At 53.3% G+C, this 23,625-nt stretch overlaps 1 protein-coding gene across 1 annotated transcript in view; it reads left to right on the plus strand.

The window, feature by feature from the left end:
- Window positions 1–23,625, plus strand: part of Col13a1 (collagen type XIII alpha 1 chain) — an 84,703-nt gene that overhangs the window by 54,514 nt on the left and 6,564 nt on the right. Inside the window, exons 23-36 of the mRNA XM_076557178.1 lie at window positions 211–279; window positions 1,519–1,542; window positions 3,321–3,383; window positions 4,270–4,314; window positions 4,587–4,730; window positions 5,308–5,406; window positions 7,011–7,055; window positions 9,863–9,904; window positions 10,880–10,906; window positions 11,281–11,361; window positions 14,871–14,906; window positions 17,091–17,144; window positions 18,094–18,147; window positions 19,055–19,090. Of these exons, the coding sequence (XP_076413293.1) occupies window positions 211–279; window positions 1,519–1,542; window positions 3,321–3,383; window positions 4,270–4,314; window positions 4,587–4,730; window positions 5,308–5,406; window positions 7,011–7,055; window positions 9,863–9,904; window positions 10,880–10,906; window positions 11,281–11,361; window positions 14,871–14,906; window positions 17,091–17,144; window positions 18,094–18,147; window positions 19,055–19,090 (819 nt within the window). The remainder of the gene's footprint in view (window positions 1–210; window positions 280–1,518; window positions 1,543–3,320; window positions 3,384–4,269; window positions 4,315–4,586; window positions 4,731–5,307; window positions 5,407–7,010; window positions 7,056–9,862; window positions 9,905–10,879; window positions 10,907–11,280; window positions 11,362–14,870; window positions 14,907–17,090; window positions 17,145–18,093; window positions 18,148–19,054; window positions 19,091–23,625) is intronic.

Genomic DNA, 23,625 nt, shown 5'->3' on the forward strand with positions numbered 1-23,625 from the left:
TTATACCCATGCACCTCTGGGCCTGTCTGGTCTCGAATGCTCTAGCACACGCTGCTTATTTGTCCCACAAACCTCGAGCAGCCTGACAGACAGTCCTGGATGCTCTACGCCACCCTGTGTCCAGGCAGGTACAGGGACCGCCACCATAGGCTGCAGGCCCTCGGGCCCCTCCTGTCCCAGGCTCTGGCTGAGAGCTCCTCTGTCTTTCAGGGCTCCAAGGGTGAACCCGGCAAGGGAGAGATGGTAGATTATAATGGAAACATCAACGAGGCCCTTCAGGTGAGTGGGTCCCACTCCAGAGGCTGGAGATCCCAAGTCCTGGCGGAGCTCTTCGCCCAGCTAGGAAATACTTGGCTCTGGCCAAGCCAAGAGCCATTGGGAGTACCCTGGTTCCCATCAAGTGCCAATTATCACGTGCTCTGGGGGCACATGACTCTTGGGCACCCCCTTCGCCTGGTGGGAGCTGCCTCCACCTCCCTGAAAACATCAGTTTTCCTTCAGTTTCATCCTGTTTCAAGTTCATGAGCCCCCGTCTTTTAAATAGATGACTCTCTCTTGGCACAGTTATTCATGGCTGGATCATGTGGTGGGAAGTGGAAAAGCCGTCCCCGCGTGTGGAAGGGTTTTTAGCACATCTCAGTCCACTAGACTGGCAGCACCCATCTTTAATCAGGACCGGGCAGTCCCAGAGTTCCCCTTGGGGCAAAACTACGCCAGACTAAGAATGGCCCCTTCAAACAGCCTAGGTGTATGAAACTGTAGGGAGACATGCGGAGCTGTATGAAGTCTGTGGGTGTATGTGGAGGTGTGGGAAGCTGTGTGGAGGTGTATGGAGTTGTGCGAACGTGTGTGGAGGTGTGTGAGGCTGTGTGGTGTGTGAAGCTATGTGGAGGTGTGTGGAAGTGTGGAGCTGTGTGAAGTTATGTAGAGGTGTGTGGAGCTGTGTGGTGTGTGGAGGTGTGTGAAGCTATGTAGACATATGTGGAGGTGTGTGGAGCTGTGAGGAGCTGTGAGGTGTGTGTGTGTGAAGCTGTGAGGGGGTGTGTAGAGCTGTGTGGAGGTGTGTAAAGCTGTGAGGAGGTGTGAGGTGTGTGGAGGTATGTGGAGGTGTGGGAGCCTTTGTTAGGACCAAGGGGTCATCTGCCTGCTGAGCTTTAAGGAAGCGCTTTGCCAGCCTCTGCTCTGTTTTCTGGGAGAAAAAGAAGGAACAGGGAAATCCCCTGCAGGGATCAGGAAGAAAAGGGGTGCTGTGTCCTTCTTGCCTAGGATTAAGAGATTGCACCCCACAGTAGTAAGCAGGTCTAGTCCACCTAGGATAGCATTAGACTTTTGAGAGGCCCCATCTAGATGTCCCCTATCCAGATGACAAGCCTCTGGGAGGTGTGGGGGTGACACAGGGCTGAGAGCCAATCTGTGAGGTCTTCCTCCAGCCCGCCCCTGCAGAGGGACGTGACTGCAGAGGGGACCTGGCAGGGGGACACGTGCCCTCCAGCTAATTGTACTGTGCTGTTTTTTCAGGAGATCAGGACACTGGCCTTGATGGTAAGTTACACCCCTCCCTGGTTTTCCCTCAGGCACTGGACTGGGCATAGAGAGCAGAGTCTAGATTTCTAACCCCCAGAAGGCATGCGCTGAGCTCCTGGGCCATGCCAGGCAGAGGGTGCACAGAGCCTGGCCAGGGCAGGAGCTGTGTGCCCCTGTATCAGGGCTGTTGGTGGTGACAGTTCCTCATCTACCCGGTGGTTCATACAGGCACAGTGTGAACTCGGGGCGGTATTTACAGCATCTCCAGGGGCACAGTCTCTCTCTCTCTCTCTCTCTCTCTCTCTCTCTCTCTCTCTCTCTCTCTCTCCCTCCCTCCCTCCCTCCCTCCCTCCCTCCCTCCCTCGCTCTCTCTCTCTCTCTCTCTCTCTCTCTCTCTCTCTCTCTCTCCCTCTCTCCCTCCCTCCCTCCCTCCCTCGCTCTCTCCCTCCCTCCCTCCCTCCCTCCCTCCCTCCCTCCCTCGCTCTCTCTTTCTCTCTCTCTCTCTCCCTCCCTCCCTCCCTCCCTCCCTCGCTCTCTCTCTCTCCCTCTCTCCCTCCCTCCCTCCCTCCCTCCCTCGCTCTCTCTCTCTCTCTCTCTCTCTCTCTCTCCCTCTCTCTCTCTCTCCCTCCCTCCCTCCCTCCCTCGCTCTCTCCCTCCCCCCCCCCCTCTCTCTCTCTCTCTCTCTCTCTCTCTCTCTCTCCTGAAAAATGAGTAGCAGCTGTCTCTGCAATCTCAGTTTCTGTGCCTGGAAAACCCCTGGAATTCCATGCTGGCGTCTGCACATGTGCTGACCAGTGGCAGGCTCGAAGGAAACATTGGTAGTTAGGACAACTGTCACTGTCACCAACTTCAACCTCCACGGTGGAGAGGAGAGGGCCCCGAAGTCCTGGAGCCGTGGGAGTCTCTGTTCCTCTAATGTTTGGAAACTGTATACAGCAGGGTAACAGGCAAGGTGGCCTGCACCTATAGTTCGAGGACTCAGGAGGCAGAGGCAGGAGGGTCACCCCAAGTTCAAGGCCAGCCTGGTCTCTGTAGTGAGTTCTGGCCCACCTGGAGCCACCTACAAGACCTTGTGTCAAACAGACTCCATTTCCAGGAATACCTCATCCCTGGACACGGGTACAAACCACAAGGTTCTAGGACCAATGAACTTCATTTGAGAACTTTAAAATATGTGATTTTAAGACTGGGGAGATGGTTCAGTGGCTAAGAGCACTGACTGCTCTTCCAGAGGACCCGGGTTCAATTCCCTGCACCCACATGGCAACTCAGAACTGTCTGTAACTCTAAGATCTGATATCCTCACACAGACACACATGCAGGTAAAATATCAATGTAAATAAAATAAGAATAAATAATTTTTTAAATGAGTATGATTTTAAATTAGAGGTGGTGCAGGTAGCTTTGTTGGTAACATGCTTGTTGGACTTTTGAACACGAGGACCCCAGTTTGATCTCCAGAACCCACACAAAAAGCTAAGTGTTGGACCAGGGAGATGGCTCAGCAGGTAAAGGTGTTTCCTGTGCGTTCCTGGCGACCTGAATTTCATCCATAGGAAAAAAGAGAACCAGTTCCACAAAGTTGTCCCCTGACCTCCACATTCATGGTGTAGCTTGTGTGTGCATGCGTGAGTATATGTGTACACACACACACACACACACACACACACACACACACACACACACCTGAGGAAATGTTATGTTGGAAAGTGAACGATCCCTGTAAACCAGCCCCACATACAGCCCTCTGGTGACAGTCATCCCTCCTACTAGAAAGTTCTACCTTTCCTTCCTAGGGTCCTCCTGGTCTTCCTGGACAAACAGGCCCGCCCGGACCTCCTGGGACTCCAGGCCAAAGGGTGAGACTTGCCCTGGTGGTGGGTGGGGAGTGGGGGCTGGGGAGGTGGGGGTGCAGAGTGGAGTGTTTCAAATGCCGAGCGGACGACACCTTCTGAGCACATCGCGCTGTGGGGCCTCCCTGTGCCCTGTGACCCCCTTCATCTTCCCAGGACCCCCACGCCTACCTGTCAACCCTCTGTGCACCTTAGGCCCCTACCTCCCACTCCCGTCCCCTCAGTCCCAGCCTCCAGTTCTGCCATTCTTCCCAGATGGTTAGTCTTTGGTCTTGTGCTTCAGAGAACCCCTCAGATACAGTGGGATCTGGAAGAACACACCCCTGGTCTCAGCCACCAGACCCAGGTTGCCCCCTTCCAACTCCCAACCTCCCTCCCTCGGTGCCTTTGCCATTGTTCTCGCCCTCCACCCACCCTTTCCTCCGCTTTTCTAGAAGAAACCTTGTGTGTTCTCTCTGCCTCTGAGAGCCTGCCCTCCTCCAGGTAGCCTTCTCCAGGAAGTCACTCCAGACCCATCCGGCAGAATTAAATGCCTCTCTCCTCTGCTCCTTCCTACATCATGTTACTACACCCTCTGCGCCCCCCAACCTAAATTAGGAAGGGTCTGAGATGGCTGAGAAGCTCCTTGTAGGTAGTGAGGACAGGAAGGTTGGGCTAAGGTGACCAGGAGCTGTGGGGTGTTCAGGGCTCTCAGGGACAGCCCTGTGAGACTGGCTAAAACATGGGTCACAGGATGCCCAGCTCCCCTCACCACCGTACTTTGGGATCCTGACCCGTGACGCCAAGGCAACCAAAGGTGTGCCTTCCAGAAGCTATGGGGCCAGGGGCAGGGTACCAAGGAGGTAGGCATTGGCATCTCTGCTTTCAACCATTTCTGTTGCCCCTGCTGCAGGGGGAGATTGGACTGCCAGGCCCTCCAGGACATGACGGGGACAAGGTAAACAGCATTGTCTACAGCAAGGATTCTGCAAGTGGTTCTCACCCAGGGAGTGCGGGCAGGAGGGCTCAGGAGCAGGCCCAGCCAGGGAAAATAAGGAGGGCCAGGAAGAGGGGTCCCAGCTGTACCCTGGCAGAGCCAGCCTGGGGACCTCTTTATCAGCTCCCATCCAGTGAGCCCAGCCTTTGGCTACCAAGCCTTTTCTGATCTCTCCCCCTCCCTCATCTTTTCTCCATCAATATCCCTAAGAAGTGCCATTAATATCTCTATAGGGACCTCGGGGAAAACCAGGAGATATGGGACCCCCTGGCCCCCAAGGGCCCCCGGGAAAGGATGGGCCTCCGGGATTGAAGGGAGAGGCCGGACCCCCAGGGATCCCCGGGGAGAAAGGGGAGACAGGAGAAGCAGGCCCCCAGGTAAGTGTCTGGGCAGCTGGCACCCTGCATGCACCACCTCCATCCTGACGTGGGCTCTGCATGCTGCCAGCGGCTCCCGGGTTCAGAGAACCAAGGTTTACCAGCTGCCGCCTGCCATGCCACTCACTTTATGAAGGCTGGTATCCTGTAGTGTCGCCACTCAGGAGACCTGAGTCCTGTGCCAACCTCTCCTGTGTCCTTAGGGAAGTCACTGAACCTTGCAGAGCCTCAGTCTCCAATCTCTAAGATGGGAATAACAATGCCTTTCCTGGATCCCACCCCCGTCCCATGGAATGTTGAAAAAAGACAGAGTCAGGGCTGTGAGCCTACTCCTCCAGAAGCATGTGGAAACCCTACATCAGAAGAGTTTGCATGAATGGAAAAGGCGCCCCCTGCCCAGTCCAGCTAGGCTGCTGACTTAGCTAAGGAGCTTTCTCTGGGCCTCAACAGTACCATCCGTGAAATGGCCCTACCCTGGGAGGAAGGGAGTCACGCATGTATGCATGCCATAGATGGGCACGTTTGCTCGGCATGACGACTCTGAGCTTCACTGACAGAGATCTTTGTCGATCTGTAGGGTCTAGACGGCCCAACTGGGGAGAAAGGAGAACCAGGTGACCAAGGGAAGCCCGGAGCGACAGGATTACCTGGGCCCATCGGGCTCCCGGGATTCACAGTAAGGCGAGAGGACCGGATGTCAAGGGTGTCCACAGGCAGCTGCAGATGAGGGCATAAGAGCAAGAGGCTCCTCGCTGGGGTCAACAGCCTGAGAGTGCCTGGCATCATGCCAGGCTGGATTAGCCTGGGCCTGTCAGTGCTGGCTTGGAGTCCTGCTGGGGTCCAGAGTTCTAGCTTCCTCAGTACACAGTGTGGTAGCTTCTGTCTTCAGTGGCTGCTTAGCCGAAGGGCGCTGGACTCAGACTTGGAATTCCCCTCTTAGAACTAGAACGAGACAGGCAGGTCCCTGGGGTGTGCAGGCCAGCCAGCCTAGCTTAATCAGTGAGCCCCAGGTCCCCCAAAAAGTGGGGGGAGAGAAAGCAAACAAGGCAGGCACCTGGGAGACATTTGAGGTTGACGTCCTGCCTCATACACGCACACACCAACACCCACAAAAAAGTCAGAGACCCTCAGAGGTCAAATGTGACTCAGTGGATCCTGATAGTGAATGTCTACCCAGCAGGGTCAGCCACGTAGGTAGGTGACACACAGCTCCTCAGCGTGCCCACCTCCAAGATGGAAGCTGAGCTCCTGGGCTTGGTATAGTCTCTTCCTTGTCCACCATCCCCACTGGCTCCCCCGAGGCTCTGGATCTGAGCTATATCCACTTTCTATCTGTGTTCCATAAGTCATCACCAACAGCAGCTTAAAATGACACACCTTCATCATTATGTCCATTCCGCGGCTCAGGAGCCAAGGCCTGTCGTCATTGGGTTCCCCAGCCAGGGTCTCCAAGGCTGCAGTCAAATCAGTGGCCATCTGTGTTCTTACCTTGTAGCCTGTGGTCTTCTTCTTGCCACTATCTGTTGGCAAGATCTGGTCCCTTGCCATAGTAGAATTGAATCCCCCGGCTCCTGCATGCCACCTACAATTCCTGGCCACGTGGTCCTCCGCATGGTGGACAGGTCACCTCACAATAGCTTATTTCTTGAAAGTCGTTGAGAGGATTTTTTTTCTCTAGAATCTAGAACTATTAAGATGGAACCATGTGCGTGTATGTGTCTACATGTGTGTATATATTTATAACGTGTCTTGGCATGTATTACATTTTCCTATGTATAGCACATGGATGTGATGGTGTATAAAATAGTCACAAGAGTGGCAGGCATCATAGTCCCTCTTCCAATACTGAAAAACAAGGCCGGGCGGTGATGGCGCACGTCTTTAATCCCAGCACTCGGGAGGCAGAGCCAGACAGATCTCTGTGAGTTTGAGGCCAGCCTGGTCTCCAAAGCGAGTTCCAGGAAAGGCGCAAAGCTACACAGAGAAACCCTGTCTCAAAAAAAAAAAAAGAAAGAAAGAAAAACAAGTCACAGTTCCACCCTGCAGCCTGCCTGCTGCAAGAAGCATACCCAGGCCTTGCCCTTCTCCCGCCACTGGAGTCTCAGAGCCTTGACGATGGTTGTCACGGGGCCATCGTGGTCCACTGTCCTGTAGGCTGACTACCTATACAGCCTCTCCAGGAGCAGCCTGGTCCTTGTAGCTTATCACAGATGTGAGGGTGGCCCTGTGGCCAAACTCCTGGCTACCAGCTCTCACACTGGGATGTCTTTGTGCCCACAGGGAGAGAAAGGAGAAGCTGGGGAGAAAGGTGACCCAGGAGTGGAGGTAGGTCCGCCCTGCTCTTCCTTCCGTGTGATCACCTGACAAGCGCCTCACTAGAACTACGTTTTTCTCCAAGTTGCTTAGCATCTCTGACTGGGCAAGGCCAGAAGCTGGGCAACTGTCGGGTGCTGAGCCCCCAGGCTGCCCTGGTCACACACTGACCAGTTCCTACAGCGCTCAGAGAACATCCTGAGACTATGATGGGCATAAGAAAATAAATAGAACTGCCTGGCTGTGCCAGAGGTTGAGCTTTTGGGGCAAGTTCTGAACGGCCATGTAGGACTTGGTCGCAAAGTGTCAGAGGGATGCTTTCCAGAGAGGCGAGATTCTCTGGGAGGCGGAGAGGAAGGGTGAGGAGCGAGAAGTCGGCCTGGAAACAGGCTTTGTGGAGGATGCAGAGCGCCATGCACAGCTGTATAGGGAAAGCAGCAGAGATCCTGGAGATGGGAGGGAGTTTGGCAGGAAGGCCTGGGCAGTCACCCCAGAGGAAAGCGGGAGACCACCAAATGCCATGGTCCCCCACGAGGTCCCCTAGCCTGTCACCCTTTAATGTCACCAGCCCCATCTGAATTCAGTGAAACGGCCCCCGGTGTTCTACCGCTGTTCCTTATTTAGGAATGGATCGCACCCTAAAGAAGCAGTCCTAAGTTCTGGGAAAGCATTATACACACAAACGTTCCTTCCGGAAGTATTTCAAGTCAAAACTGAAAACAGACAGTGCTCCTAACGAGAAGGAAGGGATTGAAATCCTTAGGCTGATAAGCCAGCAGTCCTGGCTTTGCCCATGGCTGAGGGTCATCCTCATGCCAAACACCATTCCCGGCCCAACTGTCCCGGTAGACACTTGCTCTCCGACCCAAGGGCCAGTGTGTTATCAAGAAAGGGGGCTGATGGGGGAACACACCCAAAGACAGAAAATTCAATTTCACATCAACTATAAAAGACTAGAAAGCCAAATTATATATATATATTTTGTCTTTTCTTTTTTTCCAGAGCTGAGGACTGAACCCAGGGCCTTGTGCTTGCTAGGCAAGTGCTCTGCCACTGAGCTAAATCCCCAACCCAGAAAGTTTTGTTGTTATTGTTGTTTTTGAGACAGGGTTTCTCTGTGTAGCTTTGTGCCTTTCCTGGATCTCGCTCTGTAGACCAGGCTGGCCTCCCACTCACAAAGATCTGCCTGCCTCTGCCTCCCAAATGCTAGGATTAAAGGCGTGCACCACCACCATCCCAAATTATATTTATGTATCATTGTAAGCACATAAATGTATTCAGCTATAGCTAATATATCCAAAAAGCAGGGAGGAAGTTGGGCAAACTATTAGCAGTCCCTCTCAACTTATATGACAACTATGCATTATTTTTCTTCCTTTTGATTCTCTTTCACTTATAAAATATTTAATAAGTCTGTGCTACTTTTAAACACTTTTTTGTTTGTTTGTTTGGTTGGTTGTTTGTTTGTTTGTTTGGTTGGTTGGTTGGTTAGTTTGGTTTTTCAAGGCACGGTTCTCTGTGTAGCCCTGGCTGTCCTGGAACTCACTCTGTAGATCAGGCTGGCCTCGAACTCACAGAGATCCACCTGCCTCTGCCTCTAGAGTGCATCACCATTCTCAGTGGGGTTTGGGTTTCTACAAGTACTCTTATAATCAGATCCACACATTATTTATTTATAATAAGTGTGTGGGGGGGGTTGGGTTGTGTCTAGAACTTTCACGCATGCTAGCCAAATGCTCTCACCACTAAGCTACAGCCCCATCCGAGGGCCCCAGTTTCATTTCTGCTGTTGTGATAAAATACTCTGACAAAAAAAAGCAACTTGGGGAGAGAAAGGGTTTAGCTTAGCTGACAGTCCCAGGCTATTGTCCATTACTTCAGGGAAGTCAGGGTGGTGGGAGCTTGAGTCAGCTGTGGTCACGTCACATCCACAGTCAAGAACAGAGAGCCATGAATGCATGCTCACTTACTGGGCTTCATTTCTCCACTCACACAGTTCAGGCATTCCTCCAGCCTAGGGAATGTGCTGCCCACAGTGGGCTGGCTCTTTCCACATCACTTAACTTACTAATGTACCACAGACATGGCCACGGGTCACCCGGAAGTGAATAATCCCTGAGGCTCTTCTGGGTTGTGTCAAGTTGACAGAGCTAACCATCGAGCCAAGCACGGGAAACCTTTCAGAGACTGTGCTCTCTACAAGGAGGTAGTCATTGAGCAGAAACACCACGGTTCAAGGGACACTGGTGTTTTCCTGTCCAGCCTGAATCTCTCTTGCTGCATCTGCTCTCCAAAGAACCGTTTTCTGGCCTACCCTTTACAAATCTGGGGTGGAGCTAGTCTTGAAGAATATTCTTCAGGGATATCTCAGCCTCCCCTGGCTTCAGATAACCAGTCTCCATTCCTGTAAGCTCCAACCCACTTTTTTAAGAGGTCCGGGTAACACATGAATGCAGAGGCCAGAGTTAAAGACAGCAGGGGGTGGAGTCTGGGCAGACTGGAGACCACGCCCCACCTAGAGGACAGGGCTCTCATTCTTTTCCTGGGCAGTGGTTGCCATGTACAACATGGTAGGAATCCACTGCTAGCTAAGCAGTGTTTCAGGGCACCCAGGAGGAGCAGGTGTTCTGGAGAGGTTTCCTGAAAATGTTTTTGGGCCAACTGTGTGAGGCTAACAGTTCACCCTGAATTCCTGACCTAAGTCTCCTTTAGGGAGGCTGGCTATTGGCCTACCCTTCAGGGGCATTCCTATTCTTTCGTGAACTTAGCTGGATCATGCCTATAGCAAAGCATAACAGAGCTTCCTTTTTGGATTACAGGTTCCCGGGCTGCCAGGGCCAGAGGGGCCTCCAGGACCTCCGGTGAGTGTCAAGGACTCGGTAGCGTTTCAGCCATTGTGGTTGGACCTACGGTATCCCCTCCCTTGGCCATCCCTGAGCTCAGCCTCAGCCTTGGGTCCTCCCCAGGAGAATTTCTCACTTCCACAAACCCTCCTCATCCGGCTTCCCTCCCGTCTTAAACATGCCATCCCGGCGACACACGCCAGGGAACCCTGGCACTGCCTGGTGGACTGGCATGGCTGCCACAGGCCTGCTCTGCCAACATTTGTCTCACCCTTTTCTATCAGATGTCTGGTCTTGCCCTCTCCTCCTTCCAGACAGCAAAAAGATGACCTTTTAAGAAAGTGACCCATTAAAACCAGCCCAGTGGGATGCAAACAGAGGGTCCCCAAACACCTCAAATGAGCAGGTGTTGCTCTGTGTCTCTTCATGTTCCACGATGCCCCTGACCTTCTGGGTCATCCATTGTACTAGCAACAATACTGATAGTCGACACCGTTTAATGGATGTTCCCATGTCCTACACACGAAGTGTTTCGTATCCTTCGATTCCCTCTGTTTCCACTGCTGCCCCCTCGGCCCTTCGTGAGACCCCGAGCCAGTGTGGGAGGCCTCAGAGAGATTGTGTATCAGCCCCTGGCTGGGCAGATGGTTCTGACTCCACCCCAGGAAGCTCCATGCTTACAGGGCCCTCACATTCCCTCTACCTCTCAAGAGCCAGGACCTGAGACTCTACACCCCAAACGCTTGCCCTCCTGGGGTCACCTGCACATGTGGTTCTTTAAAAAAAAAAAAAGATTTATGTATTTATGCATATGAGCCCTCTATTTGCATGTCTGCCCGCATGACAAAAGAGGGCATCAGATCCCATTATAGATGGTTGGAAGAACTGAACTCAGGACCTCTGGTGGAGCAGCCAGTGCTCTTAATCACTGAGCCATCTCTCCAGCCCCTGCACATGTGGTTCTAATGCTTCTTGTTCTGATCCCAAATGCAGGGCCTCCAAGGTGTTCCTGGACCAAAGGTAAGAAAAGGTCATGTGACAGATGCTGTGGCTGGGACACACTTCTGAGACCTAGCTGATCCATCTCCCTAAATGGCACCACCCACTAGGCGCAGCCAGGCCACCAGGGCAGAATGAAGTCCTATAGTCCCTATAACGTCCACCGCTGACGCCTGGCCTGCTTTGGGATGTGAATTTCCCCATCCACCTCCTGAGCTCCACAGAGTGACTTGCTTAGCAAATGGTCAAACTCTTGCCACATCTCTCCAGACCCTTCCCTCAACCTAAAGTATGGCGAGACTGCCGCTCCCAGCCTCCAAGACCTCAGGGCACAGGACTGGGCTGTCTCGGGCAGACCCCTTCACTGTTTTCTACCGTCTCTCCTTTTCCTGCAGGGGGAAGCAGGCCTGGATGGCACCAAAGGAGAGAAGGGGTCCCAGGGAGAAAAGGGAGACCGAGGACCTCTGGGATTGCCTGTAAGTACCTGGGAGCCATAAGGCTTCTGGGAGGAGCTGCCCTGGGTAGCCCTTCCCCCAGGCTTCTGCACCCAAAGTTCTGAGCATCCCAGTGTGCTGGGTTCTTCCCTGTCATAGTGGGGGAGGAATGCAGGCCCTCAGCATCTTTCCCAGGCCTAGTCTTAGTGCTGGAACAATGTGAAGCCCACTGAGGTAGGGTCCATACCTAAGGATCAACCTGATGGAGAACCAGAAAGGCCTGAGGTCAGCCTCAAGCCCTCTGGGGCCTGACTTGAAGCCATCAAGGTGTGCCCTGAGGGGGTAAGCATGGAAAACTTGGGGAACTACAGCAATGGTCATCTTCCCCAAACAACCCCAAAGGAGACCCCAGCTCTCTTCTGCTATGCGCTAGTCACAGCACGCAGGCGTGTATGAAGCCAGCTCTGTGATCCCAGCAGGCTAAGGCCGCTCCCACAGCCTGGGCTCTCAGCCTTCCAGAGCTGGAGGGCTCCCTCATCGGCCTCTGGGGACGGCCTCCAGGATTCTGCGTGCCGAGAGGTACAGCCCAGGCTGCGTGAGCCTCTGTCCCACCCTCCCAGTGGCCTGCTGGCTCTTCCTGTGTCACGGTCTGAGTCTGCTTTTCAAGAGCTAAGAGAGACTTCAGCAAACCGTCTTGTCATTTTACGGAGGGTCACTTGAGGTCACAGATGGAGCTGGTGGCAAGACTGGGCCCAAGGCTGCTCACCCATTTGAAGCTACAGGGGGGCTTCTGCTGTCTCCAGCTCCAAGCCAGTCCCTAGCCCCAGGCAGCTGTAAACAGCAGAGGAACCATGGGAAGCCAATGCAGTCAGGGACGGCTTCCCTCTTGCTGGTGCAACTAGCGAGAGCGTAGGAAGAGCTAAGGAGCTGATTGACTTGACAGACCACAAGAAAGTGATGACTTTAGCAGATGCTGGCCCTCTCGGAAGCCGTGTCTGGAATGGCTTATGTACACAAGGAAGCACCTTCCTGACCCCGTCAGCCGCAGATCACCTGTTGTTCACCTTCATAAGCGCCAACAACCCCGATGAACATGAGAGGCTTCAGTTAGGGGTGCCCAGGCCAATAACCCAGCAACCCAACAGGTGACGTAAACAAAGACAGTGCCAGATGAGTGACAGGGAAGCCCTCCCGGGTTTGTGTCTCCAGGAGTTTCTGGTAGAGGCATCTACAAAGAAATCCTTTCCTTAGCTTGAAAGAAGGCCCGGGGCGATGACTCCGTCAAGTGCAAACGTGAGGCCCCATGTTCAGATCCCTGGGACCCACTTTAATCCTAGCAGGGAGGCAGAGGTAGGTGGATCTGAGTTCAAGGTCTACAGAGCGAGTTCCAGGGCAGCCAGGACTTCACAGAGAAATCCTGTCTCAAAAAAAAACCTGAAAGAAAAAGAAACTGGGCAGCGGTGGTGTGTGCTGGTAATCTCTAGCAATGGTAAGACTACAGATCCCTGGAAGCCCACGGCCAGCTAGCCTGGGCTCTGTAGAGAACTTCCTGGCCAATGAGAAAGCCTGTCTCCAACAAAAGGAGGAAGGTGATTAAGGAATGACCTGGGAGGTTGTCCTCTGACCTACCATATGCCCTCACCTACATGCATGTCTGCATGCTCACACCTACAAAAACAAACAAGCTCCATCACAGACTGCTGTTCACAAGGACTTCAGGTTAGGCAGTAGGGAGTGGCAATGACTGCGGTGCCCTGGAGATCTTGCGGCCCTTCCTAGGGAGAAGGGTCTCCTTGCTCAGGTGATATTGGCTTTGGAGGGGGGAGAGCTCGGCACGTTTGAATCTTTCAGCCCGATGCCTGACATCTTATAGGCAGTTGCTCCGTAAATATTCTGAGCAATAGACCAATAGCATTTATAGCCCTGGAAGGAGGATGCCAGTGGCTCACCATGGGTCTGAGCGCTTTGGTCCATGCCCTCTGACCCAACCCCCTCGAGAGCACTTGGTGGTGGCATTGCATCTGCAAATCCCGTGGATGCTCCAGGCTGCTTCTAGGCTGCACCTGGGTGTTAGCAGCTATGTGGTGGCAGGTAGCAGTCTCTCCAGATCTATCCCGCTGGCTCCCCCTTCCATTTAGCTCCCAGTGATGCCAGTACACTGGAGTCTTCTGCTGGAAGAGCTATGCGACTTGGTCAGCATAGAACCTAAATAGCTGTATTGTAAATAAAACCGCAGGAGAGACACTGTATGTGCAGCCAGAGTTGGGAACCTCAGCTCTAGCTTGGGGTCAAAGTCAGTCCCAGAACTGGTAGTCTCAACACTCAAAACACAGCTTTGCAGCCTCATCCTACCCAATACCCGTTCAAGGACCAGCCCCTTACGCTCCAAATTCTGGTCTCTCCCCTCATCTACCCTGAGACTGAGGGTCATTTCTGAGTCTCAGTTAGAAGCAGTTTTCAAGAACTCCATGCTTGCTGGCTAGGTGTCCCGTCATGCCAACCCCAGAGACCACTTCAGAACCTGGCACTAATGCAGAGGCCCCCTTCCCACCAAGTCATTTTCCATCGGTCATCAGGGAGTAATGAGGTCACAGGGCACCCTGGCTGAGTAGCATCTCACCTTCAGGGACCCATTTAACACAAATATGTAGCTTTAGACCTATGACCCTGACAGCTGCCTCCAAAGCCTTTGTCTGTAAAAGGACACTTGTTTGAAAGTATGTGCATGGACCAAGTTTGTTTCTAACTGTAAAGTGCCAGAGAAATGTCAGGATCATCATCCAAGGGCTGACCCCCCACCCCCCCCCACCCCCACCTGCCCAGATGGAGCAGAACTAAGCCTGCTTCTACTCAAGTTTAAAAGCTAGTGTTGGGACCAGGGAGAGGGTTGTTAAGTGGGTAAAAGCGCTTGCTGTGAGGCTAAAAACCTGAGTTCAGTTTCTGGAACCCACATGGTAGATGAAGAAAATCAATTGCCAGAAGTTGTCGTCTTAGCTACACAGAGAGAGAGAAAGAGACAGAGACAGGGAGAATGAAAGCAATTTTAAAATTGCTCCTGGGGGTTAGGAGGTGCAGAATGGCCTCTCTTTATAGGGGTGCAAAAGAAGCTGGGATCACACACACACACCCCTCCCCCAGGATACCCTCCACGTAGCCTGCCCTGGAGAGGCAGCGTAGCTCTGGATCCACCTGTACATCCAGGAATGCCTTTCTGGGTCCCCTTCCCTGAGCACCAAAGCACCCTGGGAAGTGGGGTGAAGGGAGAGATGGGTGACAAGAGCTGTCGAGGGTCAGAGCCTTCATCCCCAGGGTTCACGCCCGCTCAGCCACCAGCCACGGCCCTCAGTGTCTCCGTGTCCTTGTTCAGTGTCCGTGTGTAAATACACCCCTTGTCCTCCCAAGCTCGTTCTCCCATTGTGTTTATGGCATTTGCGTCTGTCCGGAGTCACGCTCTACTCACCTCTCCCCTCCCTGTTGTCTCCCTTTTTCTCTCTCCCGCCCCCTCCCTTCCCTTCCTTTGGGTCAAACCGTGCCCTTCGCCCTTCGTCCAGGGAGCTTCAGGTTTGGATGGCAGGCCTGGGCCACCGGTGAGTGTCATTTCTCCATCACCCCTTCCCCCCCCACCCCGCCCGCCCCATCCCTGTCTGGCCTGTGACCCCTCTTGTCTTTCCTGCTGTGGCCTTGCTCGCTCCCCGCCCCCTGCTCCCCCACCGCGGCAGCAGCGATCACGCTTTGTCCTGCCGCCAGCCACCGTAGTCCTCTCTGTGCCCACATCAGAAATGCCCCTCCAGACCCACACGGTGGTCACCGTGAGCGTGCACTCAAGGACCCCAGACATGCGAAGCGTGGGACAGCAGAAGTCACTCTAGCAACAGAACAGTGACCCTGATGCTGAGTCCAGCCTGGGAACCCTTCCTTACCCTGGGGCTTGAGCCAGGACATGTCCCCAGCAAACACAAGTGTCTGTGTGTGACCTTCACGCTGTGTTGTTGTCATACTGTGAAATCTGTCCATCTCCTGTCTGCCCAAGAGGGCCTCCCAGTCACATGCAGTCACCCCACCTGGAGTGTTTGTTGGGGAGCAGAGAAGGGTCAGGATGGGAAGCAGCCTGTGGAAGCTCCGAGGCCAGTCTCAGCTCAGTGTCCTGTGGGTGCGTCTTAACCACACCTGTCACTGTGGGTGGCACCCAAGCCACCCTGTAAGCACAAGAGGTCTATAATAGAGCAAGTGAGGGACCTGGACCCTCTGTGACTCCATTCCTCCTGACTCCAGAAAAGAGCTCTCACTATCTCTTCCGAGGGGCCACAGAAAACGTCCGCTGCTTTACCTGCACAGAACGCCCTGTGGACTTCCCAGCTTGGAAGCCACACCGGGGCTGTGTGCCCAGTCACTGGTAGCCAGCCCGCCATGCCTCGATAGCCAGCTTAAGGTCCATCTTAGCATTCTAAGGTCCATCACACTCCAGTCAAGGCTATCCTTAGCTGGCTGGAGTGCCATGTGGGAGAGAAGAACACCAGCTGGGTTCTGTTGTGGAAGACACTCAGACAGGGTCAGGGGACAGAGCCTAGGGAGCTTTCAGAGGTAGGAGGGTGCCCAGGCAACCCATCAGAGCCTCATCCTACCGAATGCCAACTCTATCTCCTTGTATGAAGGAGCCACGGAGTGTCCTGTCCTGCTGATAGTTGGGCAGCTTCTGCACATTTATCCCTGGGGGCCTTGGAACATATTCCCTAATTGACCTTCTAGATTTACGGAGGAGAGACTGAAGCCTGGGTCAGTCTGTGGAGTCGGTGGGACGTGGAGGCAGGGAAGCGGTGAACCCCTACTGTTACCCACAATCTACTCTCTTCCTCCTCATTGCACGGAGGACACCAAGAGCTTCTCCTGTGCAGCCGACCAGCATTCTCCCAGACGCTCATGCCTCACCTCCCCCAGCTACATACACTCAAGAGTACCAGACAGCAGCCTCCCGGGACCAGCCCTATGCCCCACAGTCTGGTCTGAGTAGGACGCATACATACTGAGAGGCCAAGGAACAGGAGGCTGTGAAATAGAAACTTGGTCTAGTTGGGATGCAGGTGGGAACCTGGGAGAAATGTTTGCTGGTTCTGTAGCAAGCCCAGCTCTGTCTCCGAGCAACCCCCAAGGGCCCCCTACCTCCCTAGGACCCCAAGTTAAGAGAGAACCTGCCCCTACTCCCTGAAGGCCAGTGTGGTTCAGACACTGGAGAATACTAACTCAGGCCTGTTCCTCAGGCCGGGGGGGGGGGGGGGGGGAGTTCTGTGGGGTCTGCAGTGGGTTGGGGGAGGGGTGCTGGATGACCCTCTCACACCTGCCTCTAAGTGTGTCTCCTCCGCACGCACGCACGGGTCTCTGTGGCATGAGGACCCTCCCGCTGCATGTGGAGCTGTGACCGCAAGGGGGCGCCGGCCCTAGGCCCCCCCACTCCCGGGACGGGGTCACCTCCCTCCCCAGTGCTTGTTGGTGGCAAACCAGGCAACCACCCTATTCTTTTCAGCCTCGGCAGGCTTGGCTGTGATGGGAGAGAGGTCCCACGAATCCGGCTCTGAGGTGGGGGAAGGAACATCCCTCCAAGGCCCTTAAATCCAAAATGGATCGTGGTCCCGTCAACCGGCCTCCTTAAACAAGCCTGGCTTTGCCAAGCCTGAAAACCGGGGCTCAGGCTTTGCACATCTTCAGGTCCCGGGTGGGATTCTCAGGGCTCTCTGCAGCAACCGGCCCTTGACCTCTGCTTCCTTTCCCCTCCCTAGGGTACTCCAGGACCAATCGGAGTTCCAGGCCCCGCTGGACCAAAGGGCGAGAGGGTGAGTGCTCAGTGAGCTGGGAGCTTGGGAAACCAGGAAGGCTTGCTCATCCCCCCCCACCCCCCCCCCACACACACCTGGGACCCATCCCCCAGGGTCTCAGCCCTCACCCCTTCTCCCATCCATCACTCCTGGTTATCCCCGGAGCAGCCTAAGGGAGAAGTGAACCCTCGTATGCCTGTGAGGAGACAGGTGAGAAGGAAAAGCTCTCTCGCTGCTGGTAGCCTGGCACCTGGCACCTGGCACCTGGCACAGCCCAGTCTCTCAAGGATGCAGGTCTGCTATGCTCATTTAGAGAAACAGTATGGGACAGAAGGTCATGTGGGATTTAGAAAGTCCCCAGATGACATCAGTAAGTCGGAAAGTCAGGGCACTGGGCAGGGGTCCCCACCGTCAGTGTAGAGTGGCCACAGCCATGTCACACAGTATCTGAAGTCCAACCCATCCCTCACAGAATGGGTGTGTCAGAGGATGGGCGTGACAAGAATCGGCTCCGTGGCGGGGGGTGCACGCTATTCCTCTCAGCCATCCAGGTTCTCACACACCCAGGATCCGTCGTCCTTAGTGGACAGACTCCATGGCTGATCCACCCCCACGGAGCACCTGTGGAGTTCTCCGTCCACACCTTTCTCCCTCTGCCCTTTGCCTACCCGGGAGAGGCTTGTGGTGGGGAAGTGGGTGGCTTCTCCATAGACCACGAGTCTCTCGGAGATCATCCGTCCCCTGGGGAAACCAGGATTGCCTCTCCGTGGGGATGGCACGGGCTTCAGAGAAGAAAGCAAAGCTCCTCTCGTGGTACGGGAGAGACAGCAGGAAGTTCTTAGAGCGCACCCTGCCTCACACACACTCAATTCCTCAGGGCTCTGGCTCCGCAGGGAATCAGAAAACGGTCATGGAAAGGAAATCATCACAGCGTGGAAAGCTCATGCGGCATCTCTCTTTCTTTCAGGGCAGCAAAGGCGACCCAGGGCTGACAGGACCAACGGGAGCAGCAGGGCTTCCTGTGAGTCTCCAGGGCCTAGAGGTTTCCTTCTGTCTACCCCCTGCCCCGACCCCTGCCCAACACAGCCCAGAGCCTGGAGCCCACACCTGGGGTTGAAAAAGGAGCTGGAAAGAGTTAACTGGGGATGGGCCAGACGTCCCTGTGGGGTGTGACAGGGGACAGGTGCTCATCACAGGGACCATCTCATCTCTCCTGTTTAACAGCGGGTCTGGAACCTTCCACTTTAGCCCCTGTGCTGTCCAGAAGGGTCCCGGGGCACCCCCTCCCCGCCACTTCTGCTCTCCAGGACCCAGATCCCCACAACACAGAAAGGGGTGCTAGCCTTGAAGACTGAACTTGGCTTCCATCTGCAATGCATTTGCCTGTAGCTTTGCTACAGAAGCCAAGTGGCTGTCTCACAGAGCCTGGATTCCGTTTCCCCGTCCACCCGAGGTTCATGTGGATACGGGCTAAACAAGCGTGTCTGCACCGGTGGATGCTCGACACTCCTTCCCCCAGGGGGTTCTGCACTCTAAAAGAGGGGCTCAGCAGCTGTGCAGCCAGGGGCTGGCGAGAGAGCCATGGAAATACTCAGCCCAGAGTACCCCACCTGCACCCCTGACTGCAGCATGAAACCTACCCCTCGCCCCGTGAATGATCCCAGAAAAACGCAAATGCCAGTGGGGACATGGGCTACAGGGCAAGACAATTGAGAACCTTGTCCATGGATTTGCTTGTAAATCCATGCGCCTCTAGGTCAGGTTCCTGGATGCATTTGCTTCTCTGTTCTCCTTCTGTAAAATGGGGGTAATGAGGCCCCTCTCCACTGGACTGGGGCATCTGCCTGTTTCTGAGCCCGAGGGGAAGGACCTCACGGCTGCTTCGTGTTTTCTCATTAACATGTCTTCGTCCCTCTGATTTAATACAGGGTTTACATGGACCACCCGGGGACAAAGGAAACCGGGTAAGTCTGAGCCCTTGCACTCGGGATCTGGTTACTAATGTCTTCATGATGGGATGGAATGATCAATTGGAGACTCCTGACCTAACAGGACAAATAGTCTTCCCTTATAAATCATCCTAAATTGAAAGGCTTTCTAGTGAGGGGCTCCATGCCATACGTGCCGGGAGGAGTATGTCTCCTCGTTTCCAGAGCAGGCTAAATGAATCCCACAGCAACCATCAGACTAGCATGGCCGTCCAGTAACAGGAGCCTCGCACGCAGCCTGCTTTGTGCTGCCCTGAGAACTGGCCCCTTCGTGGTATTTTTAGATCCATCGTCACCTCGGCTTTGCCTCCTGAAACTTAGATTTGTTAAGCATTCCAGTCCACTGGTGACCAAGAAAATAAATTCCAGCTCCAAGAACAGACAGCCAAGCCCTTTTAAAAAATAGAAAGAAAGTATCCCAGCTGCTATTTCTCTTGGAGGCTTGGCAGGGAATGGAATGAACTGCACCCTCCAGACCCTCCCCACTCCCCTTGGCTCCTGCTGTCTTCAGCAGGACGCATTAAATGTCCCCAGCACCATAGGCATATAACACTCATGGCCTTGGGCATTTGGGCACAGCACCCATAATCTGACTACATCTACCCGAGGGATAGCCCTCTCTGTCACCTCCCATAGTGCCCTCTGTGTGCAGGGCACACCCCCTGAGGACCAACAGCATCTTCTAGCAGACAAAAAAAAAAGCTCAAGGACCTTACATGGGAAGAAACCACTGTCCAGAACACTGAAATACGCTGAATTGAGTTCCCCCAGTGAGACAGAGGCAGCCAGCGCACATGGATTCCAGAATCTGACTGATCTTCCACCACTGATCATATCTTCAAGAATAGAACATGTCAGAATCGGTCTATTTCTGTCTGGCCATAGTTAAATCCATTCTCCTCAATTTGTGAAGTATTTACCAGGCACTTCTAAACCCCTAAAGTCTCCTCACCAGCAGCCACACAAAAGCAACTCAACTTGTTCCCCAAAACCTATGAGTAAGTGAGAGGAGGGAGAACCACTCCTACCAAACTGTCTATGGCAAGACCACACGAAATCCACTGCAACAAACCGATTCCCTTTTAGCCACGTGGCTGGTCTCTGAGTCTCCACAAAACCTGATCATTCCATTTCTTCATTGGCATACAAACCTTCCTAACTCATTTCTAATGTGTTCTGGTTTTCTTTATCACACTCAATTAACATTTTTTCAAGCCTATTTCTTAAGACTTTTTCCGTTGGCTGGAGGCACTGAGTCACTTGAAATAAAGGTAATCCCTCTGCTGTAGCAGGGAGTCGGGGCCAGTGAGGTACCCTTGTCACAGATAGGGGAGGATGAGAAAATGGACCAGCCTGTCGTCTCTGATGCTAAAGCATCATCAGTGGAAGCCCCAGGAATTGTGGGAAATCTTTCTTCTCCATTTCCTCTTCCCACATCCTTTGATAGATTCCCACAGCCTATATATAAATTAGAGTATATCTCTTCATTGGAGTCAAAGTCAGGGGCTAAGGGTGTAGCTCAGTTGGTAGAATTGCTTACTTAAAGCCCTGGGTTCCAGTTTAACTCTGCAGAGAGCTTAGCAGTTGGCACACACCTCTAATCTCAGCACTCAGGAGGCAGGAGGCAGGAGGATCCAGAAGTCAGGGCTGTCTCTGGCTATATACCCTCTGAGGCTCACCTGGGACCTTACCTCAGAAAACCAAAAAAAAAAAAAAAAAAAAAAGAAAGAAAAGAAAAAAGAAAAAAAAAAGAAAGTCATGTTTAGAAAGCAACGTGGTACACCACAAAGGTCCAGATGAATTGTCCCAAGCAGCAGCTTTCAAAAAAAGGGACAACTCATTTTTCTCACCCAGGAGTCAACTCTCAGGATGCTAAATGTGCTTTTAAAAAGAGACACTCTGAAGCTGGCTGCCTCATTCGGGCCTCTGAGCCACCAGCCCTAATGGGGCCTAGAGGGATATTGGATACCGACACTTTGATCCAGGTGACATGTCAGAGGCTGAGGTTCTGATTCAAAGTGTCACTGTTGCTCCCTGGGAAGGTAACTCTGGAGATATCCAGTGTTAGCCTGGGTTTTAGAGAGCAGCTCCTACAGGCAGCCCTCAAAATGTACCCTCATCAAACTTGGCCTTCCTCATGCCCGGGGAATCATTGAAAATGTGTCCCACTTTACCTAAACCGAGACGCAACCTTAAAATCATACTATTGGGCTGGCAACATGGCCGCACAGGCAAAGGTCTTACCACCAAGCCTGACAGCCTGAGTTCAATCCCATGTGGTGAAAGGAAAGGACTGACTGACTCCCACAAGTTGTCCTCTGACACACACACACACACACACACACACACACACACACACACACACACACACACTTACACTGTTGCATGTCTTACCCAAAAATGGTCCTATGCCTCTTTCCTGTTCATGGAATGAGGAAGGTCCTTGTAATGACGGCCAAAGACCCAGAATCCAAAACAAGAAGCTTGCCAAGGACACACACAAGACCAGAAAGGGTGCTCTGCTCCCGTCTCTGCAGGTGCCTACCTTCTCCCACCCATGCCCCACTTGTCTCTAAGTGACTCAGGGGATTTGGCCCAGAAGCCATATTTACAACAGAAACAGGTCACCTGAGGCCTGTATCCCCAGCGTTTGGGAGGTAGAGGCGGAAGGTCCAGGAGTTCACACCGTCTTCCTCAACTACACATCAAGTGTGAGGCCAGTCTCGGTTACGGGAGAACACACAGTCAAAACAATAGCCAAGGCGGGGGTCAAAGAATAAGGGTATCACTACTCCAGCACTGTAATTATCGGGACATTGACCGGCTGGTTGTGACCATATCGCTGCCTGCGGGCTGGCCAGCGGAAAAGGTCCAAGCATGCTGAGACTGCTTGCACACTCTGCCATGCAGGCCTGGGGATGGGGGAGTGTCTGGGGGGTGCATGTCTTGCTTCCTGAGTCCTTCTGTGCCCTCCTGTCCCCCTCCTCTAATCTTTCTGGCCTGGGCCAACCTCCTCCTTCTTCTTTTATTCCCTGTCTTTCCCACCACATATGTGCTCGACTAAAACCCCACACCCCTCATCCTTCCCCCCACCCCCACCCCCACCCCCGATTTGTGTCTCCTGAAGTCAGTTTTCCACAGTCATCAGGAATGTTGAAGGGACCCCTGGGGATCACTGCCTGCCCCTCCCTTCTCATCAGCCGGAGCTGGCGGTGGGCACACCTCTTGTATGTCCCACTCTGGGGTGGGCAGTAGGGGACATGTAGGTAAAGCAGAAGCTCCAGAATCTTCCAGAACACCTGATGTGAGGTGATGCCCCATAGTGTGGGTGGCCCACACTCTTGTGACCTGTAGGCAAATTATCTAAGAGCTGGAACCAACTCTCCAGCGACTCTGCCCATCTCCTTCATTAGGAAACTGTACACATGACTCTGAGAACAAGGTCACTTCCCTGGGTCTTCCATTGCAAACACTGGTGACTCGGCTCATCCACACGAAGGGAATCCTCATGCCGGAGCCTTTTCATCGGTGGGCGTGCCTTTGACCCAGTGAAATGACTGTGTGTGCACGTGTGTCCTCTTCAACACCCATCATTCCGAAAAGCCAAGCAGAGTAATGTGCGGATAAATTCCAGATGACCTCTGAAATAAAAACTACTGGGGTCATGTTGAAAGATCTGGGAAAACATCAGAACTATTGTTAACCTCTCCTGTCTATGAAACCTAACACACAGCAGCCTGCAGCTGCAGGAATGAATGCTGTAGACCCCAACCCCCCTCGGGGAGCACTTGTCCCCACACTAGGTAGTAGGAGACTGTCGTCACCATGAGTGACAGAATGTGACCCTCCCTTACTGAGGAATGCAGCATCCCACCAGTGAGCATTTCTCGTACACAGGTCACACACCAATTTTAGAAGCGAGTGTTATGGACCCATTCTACAGGTGAAAAAACTGAAGCCCGGAAGAGTTAAAGTTAGTAACGGGCAGAACTAACTGTACCTTTGGCCTTGCCATGATGGAGCAGCAATATACAAGTCCCCAGGCATGAGATAATCCACCTTCCACAGAGCAGAGTGTCTGGGGAGACTCCCTAGGGACCTACATGTCCCATTTTAAAAGACTGAGACGTGAAAATTTAACTACAAATTCATTTCTGGATGACTTTTAAGAGGAATGCCCTAGAGCCCTTCTTTAGATGAACCCCAAGACATAAAAATAGGGTTCAATGAGGAGGAGGATTGCCGATGCTTTTCAGAGAGAGATGAACTCCCTGAGCTAGTGGTAATAAAGTGTGCCGTGATGCACCTGTGGAGGTCAGAAGACAAGCTGTGGGAGTCACTTCTCTCCTACCATGTGCGGAGTGAACTCAGGTTCTCAGCCTAAGTGGCAAGCATCTGTAGCACGAATCCTAACTGGTCTTAATAAAAACCCAGAGCCAGATACCAGGGTAAATGCTGGAAGATCAGAGAGACAAAGGAACAAGCCACAGCTACCTCTCACTTCACCAGCT

The sequence above is a fragment of the Peromyscus maniculatus genome, chromosome 21 (genome assembly GCF_049852395.1).
Source record: "Peromyscus maniculatus bairdii isolate BWxNUB_F1_BW_parent chromosome 21, HU_Pman_BW_mat_3.1, whole genome shotgun sequence".
NCBI classification, from domain to species: domain Eukaryota; kingdom Metazoa; phylum Chordata; class Mammalia; order Rodentia; family Cricetidae; genus Peromyscus; species Peromyscus maniculatus.